Source organism: Homalodisca vitripennis, chromosome 6 (genome assembly GCF_021130785.1).
Source record: "Homalodisca vitripennis isolate AUS2020 chromosome 6, UT_GWSS_2.1, whole genome shotgun sequence".
NCBI lineage: Eukaryota > Metazoa > Arthropoda > Insecta > Hemiptera > Cicadellidae > Homalodisca > Homalodisca vitripennis.
The window spans coordinates 152,508,186-152,521,811 of record NC_060212.1 but is presented as its reverse complement, the minus strand read 5'-3'; the positions used below and the strand labels follow the sequence as shown (position 1 = coordinate 152,521,811).

At 31.8% G+C, this 13,626-nt stretch overlaps 1 protein-coding gene and 1 non-coding gene across 2 annotated transcripts in view; both read right to left on the bottom strand.

Annotated features, from left to right (window-relative positions):
• Positions 1–13,626, bottom strand: part of LOC124365605 (integrator complex subunit 1) — a 66,182-nt gene that overhangs the window by 22,161 nt on the left and 30,395 nt on the right. Inside the window, exon 6 of the mRNA XM_046821595.1 lies at positions 9,777–9,919. Within this exon, the coding sequence (XP_046677551.1) occupies positions 9,777–9,919 (143 nt within the window). The remainder of the gene's footprint in view (positions 1–9,776; positions 9,920–13,626) is intronic.
• On the bottom strand, positions 11,373–11,443 carry Trnaa-ggc. The gene has a single exon. It is a non-coding gene; the product is annotated as a tRNA-Ala (tRNA).

The window sequence follows — 13,626 nt, the reverse complement described above, 5'->3', positions numbered from 1 at the left end:
AAATGATTCATTGAGCATACGGATATAAGATAAAATTAGAGTTCCCCTAAGCTCTCATACCATCAGAAAAAAAGCGAAACAACTGGACAATCATTTTTCGGAGTTGTTAGGGGAGTGCAGCAAGATTCCACATCCGACACAATTCCTGGATAGTAAGGGATAATTTGAAAGGTTTAAGCTTCCCTTTATGATGTGAAGCTCGTAAGTGAGATAGCCTCTGCAGACCACAAAGCCACAGAAGAATTCCCAGCAAAGCTCAAAATAGTCATAGAGGAGGGAGAGTTCTATGTTGAACAAGTGTTCAATGCCAATGAAAGTAGGTTCTTTTAGAAAAGGATGCCTTCGAGTACGTTTCAAGGCTGCTAAGGATCGACTCACCTAATTATTCTAAGCAAATGCTAGTAGATTCATGATTAAGACTTTACTCGTTCATAAGTTACAGAATCCAAGGGAAAGGATATGAATCACCTGCCAGTTTTTTGGTTCCTATTTTCATACTAGGCAGTGACCATATGAACTGCTCTTTGAACTCCTATTTCAACAGTTCTGATAGCTGAGTGGATAAGGTGACTTCCTCATAAGTCAAGGATCAGTGGTTCAAATCCTGACAGAGACTTAATATTTTTGCTGCATAAAAACCTTTTATTTATTTGTTTTTTTTCTCTTCTCATATTATTAGGACTCTTCTGTATGAACAAATTTTAATTGGAAATTATAAAAAAAAGGATATTTATAAAATTGAACTGTTATTTTCTGAATAATATTTAAGTATTTTTCTGATCCTTTCTTATTATGGTGAAGGGTAAATATCCTTGTGGGAAATGTAAAAAGAGTACTGGTAATTCTAAAGCAGTACAGTGTAAAAATTGTTCGTTTTGGTTTCATCTTCGATGTACAACCCTCACTGCTAAAGAATAGAATAGAATAGAATAATGTTTATTGTCATTTTTACAAAATGCATTGACAAAGTCATAAATACACCTAAGTGGCATAGTCAAAAGAGATATTTACTCTAATATATAAAAATATAAAAATACTGTACATATATTTTAGGTTTGATGTTAAATAAAAACATAATTCCAGTATACAGATGAAAGCTTTAAACCACTAGATTAACAAATTGGAATATGCAATTGGACAATCTAGAAATATATATCATTAATACTACAAAAACTCTGAAAGTTCATAAAATGGGTTTCTGTATTAACCAGTTATATAGCTTAGTTTTAAAAATATTTACAGAATACTTATTAACTAGACCTATTAATTTGTTGTAAATCTTTTGGGAAATTAAAATATGACTTTGTTTGGGTTTTGCTTAGCCTACAATGTTGCATTACAATATTATTTTTTTTCTGGTATTATGGCTATGTAGATCTCTGCTAGAAAGTTTGAGATTGAATATATTTCATAATGTATAATACTGAGTCAAATATATATAGGTTAATAACAGTTTTGCAATTCTAGTTTTAATGAAAAGTGGTTTGCAATGGTCCAGTGGTTGTGCTTGTGCTATTACCCTAACTGCCTTTTTTTTGTAAGATAAGAATTTCATTGATTTTAAGTGCTATTACCCCATATTACTAAACCGTACCTTATTATAGATTGAAAAAATGCATAGTAAAGCACATTTTATATAGCTTTCAGGCACATATTTCATTATTCGTCTTATTAAAAAAATTACAGGGGATAATCTCTTGGAAATATATTCAATATTGAGGATTCCATGTTAAATTTTTATCAATAAAAATACCTAGAAATTTTACACAAGAAGAGAAATAATTTATTATATCATATTGAGGAGTTCGTCTTAAGGTGAATAAAATATTTTGGGTTTTTTTAATTCATTTAATAAAAAGCCATTTGACCTGAAACCACAATGAAGCTTCTTCGACTGTTTCATTCACAAGGTCTTTTAATGCTGCAAAGTCTGTATGACTATTTAAAAAGGTTGTGTCATCTGCATATAACAGAGATTTGGGCCTTAACAGCAGTAGGAAGATCATTTATGTGTAGTAGGAATAAAAGGGGGCCCAAGACTGAACCCTGGGGGCACTCCACTCTCAACCACTAACTCATTGGACCAGCTTCCCATTAATAAGAACTTTTTGCCTCCGATTTTTTAAGTATTCTTGAAAAAACTTAGCAGAAATACCAGTAATGCCATAATAGTTAAGTTTCAATATTAGTTCATTATGTTCAACGCAGTCAAATGCCTTGCTCAAGTCACAGAGAGTGACTTGAGCAAAGGATCCATCCTCAAAACATCAAGGACTTCTCTAATTAATGTGTCAACAACATCAATGGTACATAAGATTTCTCCTAAAGCCAAACTGTGATGAATTAAGATAGTTATTATTTTCTAGATAGGCAACAAGTTGATCATGTACTAAGATTTCTATAATTTTTGACAGTACCGGTACAATTGATATAGGGCGCTAGCTTTCAGGTAGATCTCTAGGCCCCTTAAAAAATTGGACACAATCTTGACAGTTTCAATTCCTGAGGGAAAACCCCTTCATTCAAACATTTATTAATACATACAGTTAAAGGCTTCAAAAATGTATGACAAATTTTTTTTAAACAAATTATTAGACAAATTAAAAATATCTAAAGTATTAAAAATAAAGAATTTAATAAACTTGACAAATCAAACATACAATGGTCTTGCAATACATGTATGACAAAAATTGATGAAAAGGACATATGTAGCTCAATAAATGACTTAGATTGCAGTGATGATGAATCTGATATTAATACAAGTAATCAAGAGATTTTAAGAGAACAACTTGAAAATGTCAACTACATCTTAAGTTACATTAGATAAAGATCTGTCTGAAGCTCGTGAAGAGATTAAAAATTTACGGAATCAAAAAATAAACCTAGAAACAATAGTATTGAAAAAGGAAGAAGAAATCATTAAGCTTTAGAGAAGAACTTGAGAAATACAAAAACAATAAAAGGAAACTGACTCTTCTTTTATCACTGTCTCACATAAGAGATCGCGCCACCAGACTATCTTACCTCTTTTCTCTACACCAATCAATAGCAACATATCAAGGGCTAAGCATTCAACATTAAAAAGAAACCCAAGAAAAACTATTTTCATCTGTAGTTCTTGGAAAATCCAAACAACTGCCTACACCTATACCAAACTCCTTGTGCTCAACATAGGCCTACAATACAAAATAGTTTTGTTTGTAACAATCCTTATCAAGTCTTAAGACCTGTTGACAACGAGGAGGAAGATAAAAGCAATGAATGCCAAAATGAAGAGCAAGAGGAAAACAAATTGTTAATATGTGCAGATAGCCATGGTAGAGACTTGGCCTGGTATCTAAGGCAGAAATTGCGGGAACTCAAACAAAAACTCTAAGAAATTTACACCAGTTGGTTTTGTGAATCCGGGTGGTAGAACGGATCGTGTATTAAATGAAAGAAACATTAAAGAAGAACTAACACAAAATCAGGATGTTCTGGTCATAATTTTGTGGCACAAATGACGTGTCGAAGAATGAGGCAGACAAGGCTCTTTCAGGTATTAAAACAACTTTAGACCAAGTTAGGGACAAAAGAGTAGTACTGGTCGACATCCCAAACAGGTATGATTTATTAGAATGGTCTTGTATTAATGTTGAGATAAGAAAAACAAATACTGCCCTAAAAATCATGAGCAAGGACTACTCAAAACGTGATCTTTGGTGGAATCCAGTAGTGCGGAACGACATTTGCATACTGCTCATGGAATGCATTTCAATCTGAATGGTAAACGGTGGCTGGCGGAGAGGATCTGCGAAGCACTGGATGTTGGTGACAGTCAACCTGCAAGTGTAGCTACACCTGCGGGGAGACGATCAGCTGACAACGACTGTGGGAAATCACCATCAGTCATCACAGACGACTTCAGGCTCCTGAAAGTATTTCATCTCAACATTCAGTCCTTGAGAAGTAAAATTTTACCCTTAGAACTAATATTAGATAAGTTAAATTGTGATGTCATAACCTTAAATGAACATTGGTTGCACCAAGATGAAAGTTTATTATATGTTCCGACTGGTTACAAAATAGCCGACATTTATTGTAGATGTCCCGCCCTAACTAGAGGGGGGGGGGTTCTTGTATATTTGTGAAGGGATAGTATAGAATTTAAAAGTTTCAATGTAAATAGTTTTTGTATTGAAAAAGTATTTGAAATTACTGGCAGCTGTGATTAATAATAGTACTGTTATTGCTAGCATCTATCGTACTCCTGACTCTGATGTATGTTTTTTTTCTTTATCAACTTGAACATTTTATTAAAATTTGCGAAAAATACAAAACATAAGGGGGGGTAAACTAATTATCTGTGGCGATTTTAATATTGATATCAATAAAAAATACTCAGCAAACCGAACGTTTTCAAAATTTATTGAGGTCTCATGATTTATTTTGTCTAAATTCACATCCGACTCGAAAGAGTGCGTGTGTGTCTGGATAATGTAATCACTAACCATGGGGTGGGAGAACAGGGATTGTATTATATAATCAGCCAAACTTATCAGACCATGCTGGAATTTTGGCGAAATTTATTGACAATAGTGGTGTCAAGAATGAAAATGTTTACTTTAGTACTGTTAGAAACCTAAGGTTAGATAATGTTAATAATTTTAAGGATGAATTATTTTTAACTGATTGGAATTATTTAACAGAATTCTCAAATATAGATGATGCATTTACTTTTATTTATAGAATATTTAACAGGTACATTTAATTTGCATTGTCCTACTAAACTTGTAAAAACAAAATCAACCAAATCTGGAAAAAAAATAAACTGGTTTACTCCAGAACTAAAGCAAATGAGAGATATTTTAATGGTTATATATGATAAGTTTAAGAACTGTGTAAATGTAGAAAATAAAGCTACATACAAAAAAGATTATATCCATGCTAAGAAAATATATAGATACAAAATAGACCAAGCTAAAAAAACTGCAAATGATAATTTCATTAAAAATTCCAAAAATAAGTGTAAAGCTACATGGAGTATTATAAAAACTAATTTGGAGAGTTTGACCCTGAGTCAGCAATCTAATATAAATTCTCAAAGTTTAATGACTATTTTGTGGGTGTCAGATGAGCTCAATAAGAATATTACTAAAAAATAATGGTGAGGCTTTACAACTATTGAATAATTTTCTTGATAAGTGTTTTTAAGAGAAAAATTTACATGGAGAAAAATTGTAAAACAGGACATTAAACTGTGTATATCTAAACTTAGTTCATCCAAGAGTGAAGATTTTTATGGGTTTTCTAATTTTTTTGGTTAAAAAAATCATTTTTGTTATTATAGATCCTCTAGTATATTTATATAATAAGATGTTAGAACAAGGTGTTTTTCCAAATGCTCTCAAGCTGGTAAAAACTAATTCCTATATATAAGAAGGGAGACAAGTTAGATCCATCTAGCTATCGCCCCATATCTTTGGTACCCATCATTGGTAAAATCTTCGAGTATTGTATTAAGGAGCAATTGTATGATTATTTCTCACTTAATTATCTTTTGTGTAATGAACAGTTTGGTTTCATGCCTGGTTGTAACACTGTAATGGCAGTTGAATCTGTCGTTAATGACATAATCTTAAGTTTTGAAAATAAAAGCTGTACAGTCTGCAACTTTAATTGATTTGTCCAAGGCTTTCGATTGTATTCCACATACTTTGATCTTGGATAAACTGACTCGTTATGGTATTAACAGGAATTGAACTGAATCTTTTATCATCATATCTTAGCTGTAGGAAACAGATGGTTGTTCAAGGTGATGATAAGTCTAACTTTAATGAAATTTAAAATGGAGTGCCTCAAGGCTCAGTACTTGGCCCATTTCTTTTTACTATAGCTGTCAATGACTTTTCCTGTAATGATGTTACATGTAAATCTGTCCTTTATGCTGACGACACCACACTTTTACATAGTAAATTATGTTATTGAAAATCTTTTATTAGAACAAGATGCAATGTTAAAAATGGCTGCTAAGTGGTTTCAAGCTAACTTTTTAGTAGTAAATGAAAATAAAACTGAAAAAATTTGTTTTACAATGAATAATATGTTTGAAAAAAGTTCTGTGTTAGTAATGAAATGCTCATTATATCTTACTATGCTTTTTTTTCACACACATTTGATATATGGTGTCAATTTTATGGGGTAACAGTAGAGTTATCTAATAAAGCTTATATATGGCAGAAGAAAGCTCTTAGAATAATTAAAGGAGTACCAGACAGAGAGACGTGTTTGCCAATTTTTAAAGAATTTCACATTATGACATTGCCTTGTATATATATTTTTTATTGTCTCATGAAAGTTAAAGAAAAATTTAAATGAATATCAAATCAGAGGAAATACTCACGATTATAATACAAGAAACTTATATAAGCTTGACTTCTTACCACCAATTAGACTAGAAAAAACTAAGAAAAGTCACATTTATATGGAAATAAAACTTTTAATAAATTGCCAGAAGGAGCTTGGTTAGTTAGTACTGATAGGTTTAAGTCTGTAGTTAATAGCTGGTTAAAAGAAAAAGCATTTTATTGTGTCAATGAATACTTTGCCTGTGATACTAGTGATATAAGTTTTTTAGACATGTTTCATTCTTTCGTTGTTTTTATTCTCTTGTTATTGTTATTTGTTGTTATTTGTAATGTTCTTGTTGTTAATTATTTATTAATTTATTATCCTTGTTAAATCTTTTTTTATTTTGTTTAATATTTTAAACTTTAGAGTGGTTGTATAAAATAACTGTAATTTATTACTGATAAGTATTTTGACGAAGTCAATTGCATATGTGTACTGTGTTTAAAAGACTAATAAAGATCTTGATTCTTGATTCTTGATCTTGAAGCCTGCAAGGAGCTCGAAAAAAAGAAAAAACATAGATATAACTAAGTATTTTAAGGCTTCCTAAATTTTGCATTCATGTACTGTACAATGTTCCTAAAATCGATAAATACACACTTAAAACAACTACACTGTACAGTATTTAATCATTCCTTAGAAACTAACCCCCAAAGTTTTGTTTAAATTAGGTATTGTTATCCGCGGTTTCACAATCATTTTAAATTACTTTTTGTTTTCTTTATTTAATTAAATATATTTTAGAAGAGTAATATTTTAAGGTTATGTGTGTAAGTACAAACTTAAAACATGCAACCTTGGACATTTTGTAGTTTTAGGGACATCTAGGAATGAATTGAACCAGACTTAAAAGCTGCCCCTTTCCCCAAACAATTATTTAGGAAATCACTACATAGGAAATACCAAGTAAGTAGAGTTTCTACCACTACTACTAGTGACAATGAACTGATAAAAGAGATTGAATTCTTGCACCCTGTATTTCACACCTATACCAAGGGTACCAAGGGACAATTGGGTCAGATAATACCTTCTAAAACCATCTGATTATGAAAAAGTTAATTTTAACTGCGTCCTGTTCAACATCTGCTCCAACCAAGTCCTGAGATGCTGCACTGACAGGAGTTTTATATCTAACTCTGTACACTCCTGATCGTACATGAAAAAATTATCTCATTAACATCCTGGATCAAGAGCAAACAACTGTCACTTCTGCTGCTGAGTATCAGCAGTGGGATTTTAAATATAAGTTTAAATTAATTGTGTTTATCAGTACACTTAATACTATCGGGAAGTACACTCCACCATCAACCATATGGAAACAATGAAGATTTCTTTTTTTTATGGCTCAATTTAACCCTTTCAGGGCCAGGACCAAATATATGAGATGTTGCAAAATTTTTTCACATACCATATCCGCTTGTGACTAGTCAAAGGTGCCAGGCTAAAATTGGCGATTTTGCAGTCTCTTAGATTAAAATTTATAACTTTTCATAAAAATTAGAGAATGACCTAAAAGTTGCACCAAATTACTCGTATAGATATATACTATCAACAACAAAATATATAGATGTAGTTTTAAGTAATTTTAAATTTTAAAAAAATAATGTTTTAATAGATAACATAAATTTTTATTTTTTTATTTTTTTGTAAATAACTAAAAAAGGAAAAATAATTTAATGTGGGAAGCTATTTTATTATATTGTACATTTAGAAAGGAACAACCATACAACACTTTGTGTTATTTCTCTCATAAATAAATTTTGTATGACACATTTTGTATAAATACGCATAATTGTACTTCGCAACAAGTGATAAAGCAACTGACTCTTAAACTGCAAGAAACTTAAAATAAATATTCACATTATGGATGTACCGGTAAACAGATGATTGTAGGATCCATAAACAGTTTCAATACAGTTAAAAACACTATTTACCAAGAAATATTTACACAATTTTCTTTGAAATTTATTTACACTTTTTCTATTTACAAACATGCTACTTACAATTTCACTCCCGTGAGATCGCAAATTGTCAGTCATTGTAACTACTACACACAATAGCTGAGCACGTAACTACTAACACTACTAATATTTACAACCACAAAATAAAATAATGAAGAAGAATCCAGCATACAATAGTACGATTACACTAAAGCATAAAGAATTTACAACAATAGATCGAATCAGCTGATAATGTCACGTGATAATTATTACGAAATAAAAATGCATAGACCTCCAAAATAAAAATGATATTCATATTAATTATCTACAAATATACCAGAGAATAAAAAAACATAAAACTTTAATCATTTGACGTCGTATTTATTTAAGAAAACGACGAATATCAAGGCGACTATATATTGCCGCCTGGCTCGGAAAGGGTTAATGAACTAAGCACTACAGTTAAGTTGTACTTTAATGAATGTTACATCCACTATGGATGGTTTGATTGTGAACTGTTCAAAACAATGCAGAGCTTTACTGTTTTCTCAACATCATTCTTAAAGACCTACTGTAAGTCTAGATGTACTGTTAATTACATATTTTGGTCTTTTTAATACTCATTTCAATTAAGGAATAAGACTATGGGGTAGTTCAAGTTCTGCAAAAAAAAGTCTTTCTATGGCAGAAAAAGGGCAGTAAGAATTATAGCTGAACTTGGTTATAGTGATTCCTGTCGAGTCAGTTTCACAAACTTGAATATAATAACCCAGGCTTCTCTATATATTTATAACAATTTAATTTATATTAGAGAAAATATAAATAAATTTAACAGTCAGAGTTCAATACATGAATATGACACTAGGTTTAAGTCTAACTCGGTCTTGCCTAAATAAGACTTGATAAAAGCCATAAGAGCTTTAGCTACCAACAGTTTAAGATGTTTAACAAGTTACAAATGTAGTAAGTTAGGAAACACCCTATTAATAAGTTTAAAATTACTATTTATAAGTGGCTTATTTCTAAAGCCTTTTACACTACTGATGAATTTTTAAATTCTGATTGTTTGGATATTTTTAACAAGTTTTAGTACTTTTATGTACCAATGACGAAACCTATTTTAATAGAGATATTATTATTTAATAACTCTATTTTTAATGGTGAATAAAATCTTATTCTGATTCTCTGTACATTACTCCCAGGGAGTTACAAATAACATACATTTTGAATCACTGAAAAATATACAAAGAGAACAACACATATACAAACACACAGTGCACAAGAGACACAATAGTAATAACAATGGGACAATTGCCTGCACTAAAAAAATCTAAGGATGTGCCATCATAAACAAAACTAGTGTAGCAAAGCAGACAAAGAGTTACTGCAAATGCTGTTTTACCTCCATATCTTACTGACAAAACCGGTTGCTGTTGATAAACTCACCTTCTGTAGTGTCAGGAAGATCTCGCGGGACAGAAGACGGTCAGTGGAATCTTCCGACATGAGGAACAACTGCTCTACGACAGATGTTACTGTACTCTCTGTTAGTTGAATGGGAGGAGGTAGGTCTGGTGGTCGCACCTCAGCTGTTAAGTTAATAAAATGAATTGAAAAAATATTTATTGAAGTGAGCCATTACAGTAATGTTATATTTTACATTAAAACATAAATTTTTAAAACAATTTTTTAAGTAACACAAGTTTTACAACAAAATTAAAATTTGAATGAAAATTACTTTGCATGTTACATTTACAAACTTAGCTATGTTATAAAACCTTAATAATTTAGCTTACGCATTGTACATATTATACGTTGAGGTTTACTGAAAACAATTATATAGCCTAATATAATATATATAAACAGAATGGTAAAAAAGTCCCGGAACGGTTTAATATATGTTTTACCAATATAGATAAAGTAATGAGACTTGGTATATCAATAATAGCCATAAATTTCTAGTTTTTAAGGTATTAAAACTTTTTTATCCCTTATGGGGGACAGCCCACGAGGAGTCAGACAAAATTCTTAAATAGCAGCAACTTGGACAACATTTTGAACACTTTCTATAACTGTAAGTACTAAATTTTCAATTCTAATTATTAAATTAATGTTATCGTAATGTAAGAGAATGACTTATTTGGATAAATGACAAATAACTTTAAAACGCCGCCATTTCAGTTAGAGTGAACCTTTTGAGGTCCGGTTTGCGGCAATGTGTTCTACTAACTAAGACCTTTAATTTGATATAAAACTCGACCTATGCTGCTATTTAAGAATTTTGTCTGACTCCTCGTGGGCCGTCCCCCATAAGGGATAAAAACGTTTTAATACCTTAAAAAACTAGACATTTATGGCTATTATTGATATACCAAGTCTCATTACTTTATCTATATTGGTAAAAAATATATTAAACTGTTCCGGGACTTTTTTACCATTCTGTATATATATATATAATATATATATATATATATATATATATATATATATATATATAATTTCAATAAATATTGAATCGCAAAAAGTACTTGCTCCGCCGGGACTCGAACCCGGATCTCTCACTTGCCGGGTGAATGTGCTACCATTACACCACAGAGCCCTCACTTTTTACGATTCAATTATTTTGTATTTGGCCGTTTCTTTCACATATGTGTTTAAATAACCAAACTAACATATGATCGGAAGACCAAATATCTGTCAAATGACTTCTGTTTACATTCATTAAATTTGTATAAGTGGCAATAGCCTAATTTAATTTCAATAAATATTGAATCGCAAAAAGTACTTGCTCCGCCGGGACTCGAACCCGGATCTCTCACTTGCCGGGTGAATGTGCTACCATTACACCACAGAGCCCTCACTTTTTACGATTCAATTATTTTGTATTTGGCCGTTTCTTTCACATATGTGTTTAAATAACCAAACTAACATATGATCGGAAGACCAAATACCTGTCAAATGACTTCTGTTTACATTCATTAAATTTGTATAAGTGGCAATAGCCTAATTTAATTTCAATAAATATTGAATCGCAAAAAGTACTTGCTCCGCCGGGACTCGAACCCGGATCTCTCACTTGCCAGGTGAATGTGCTACCATTACACCACAGAGCCCTCACTTTTTACGATTCAATTATTTTGTATTTGGCCGTTTCTTTCACATATGTGTTTAAATAACCAAACTAACATATGATCGGAAGACCAAATACCTGTCAAATGACTTCTGTTTACATTCATTAAATTTGTATAAGTGGCAATAGCCTAATTTAATTTCTGATATATATATATACAGGGTGATTCATGAAGTTCTCCCCCCACTTCTACAGCACATTGTACTAGTAAAAATAATGAAAAAATGTTATATAAACATAGGTCCGAAAACGCTTCGTTAGCGAGTTACAGCTAGCGAAAGATTTCGCCTGAATTCCTGGGTAAAGAGTAAAATAAAGCCATACTGAACTTTTGGAAAGGTTAATTAAGTAAGAAATATCGTGGATTCTTATGTATTTTTACCTGATAAAGCTAATAAAATAGGTTTCAGAACTGTACCTGTAGTAGTTTTTGAGGGATTCAGGGTAAAATGCAAAAAATTGGGGCACGAAACAATGTTTTTTTAAGTTTGATGTACAATAACTTTGTTAAATTGGTAATAAATACATAAAATCAACAAACATTAATTGTAGAGAATTTAATTCTGAGAAAATTGATATAATCAAAGTCTAAAATAAAACAGAAATAAGTACCAAAAAATCGATTTTATTCAGTATAATACATTACTAGTTTTAAGCAAAATTAATCAGGTTGGGCCAACCGTACGCACCTTTTTATAATAGATGTTCGAAAATGAGGCCATCATTATCAATACATTTTGCAGCACGTTTTGTATTGCTTTTGTTGCGTTTCTTAATTTTTCAGGACTTCCCTGTATCTGCACAGCCGAATCCATAATACGGGCAATTAATTCATCACGAGAATTCACTTTTGTCTTGTATACAATGTCTTTCATCCATCCCCAGATGCAATAATCCAATGGAGATAGATCTGGTGATCTTGGTGGCCAAGGGTGAGGCCCTCCACGACCAATCCAGTGTCCAGGAAATTGATGATTTAAGTAAGCAGAAACGGCACGTGAAAAGTGGGGAGGTGCTCCGTCATGCTGGAAGTACAAATTTTGTCTGAGATGTAAAGGAACATTCTCTAACAGCTGCGGCAACTCTTCTTGAAGGAAATGCAAATAGAACTCAGCATTTAGGCCTCCAGGTAATATAAAAGGTCCAATCAGCCGATTGTGCAAAAGGCCACACCAGACATTGACGCTAAATCGGTGTTGAAAGTTCTGTTCCACTACCTCATGTGGATTTTCTTCTGCCCATGAGTGTTCATTGTGCAAGTTATTGACACCATCCCGAGTGAATTGTGCCTCATCCGTAAACAAAATATGCTTGTAGAGTTGATTATTAATATTCAAAAAGTTGCAAAACTCCAAGCGAAGCGGACCATCCCCTAGCTGTAGATGTTGAACCTTTTGTTTATGAAACGGATAAAATTTGTTTCGATTAAGTGACCTCCACACCGGTGACTGCGAAACTCCTATCCGCCTAGAAATACGTCGTGTACTTACACCTGGACTGCGATGAACAGCATTAATAACAATATCATCATCAAGTTGGACAGCTCGTTCATAATTGGTTCTAGTACTTGGTAGTGATCCTGTTTCCCGAAGAGTACGAAAAGTTCCTGAAATTGTTTTGGTATCTGGAATCCTCCTATTAGGGTAACGTAGTTCATATTCTTCTACAGCAGCTCTAGCATTACCATTACAGTAACCCAAAATAAAAACCATATCAGCGTATTCCTCTGATGTAAATAAGTAAGGCATTTTTTCGCTGAATAAACAATCGAATTATAACTCACAGAAAAATTGCATTTAATAACACGATTCACAGAACCCGATCTCCTGCTGTAGCTTGCAAAACACCACTAATACACAGTTCTAACATAACAGTACAGAATACCATTGTTGATCAGCTGTTATTCGTGCGTTACCAACTTAGAAATTAATAAAACAAAAAACTGCATTTCGATGATTAGTAAACAATAATGGGAAAATGTTTGCTTCATTTATTTTCGAACATTTGATGTAAATTTTTATTAAAAAAAAAAATACAACGTAATAAAACATGATATTTTTATTTACAAACAAATTTATTTAACAGTTAATCTTGTTTTCTCAATTTATCTCATCATTAAGGAAAAAACATTTTGTTTTTGTTTTATTTTAACTAAATACCGTACGG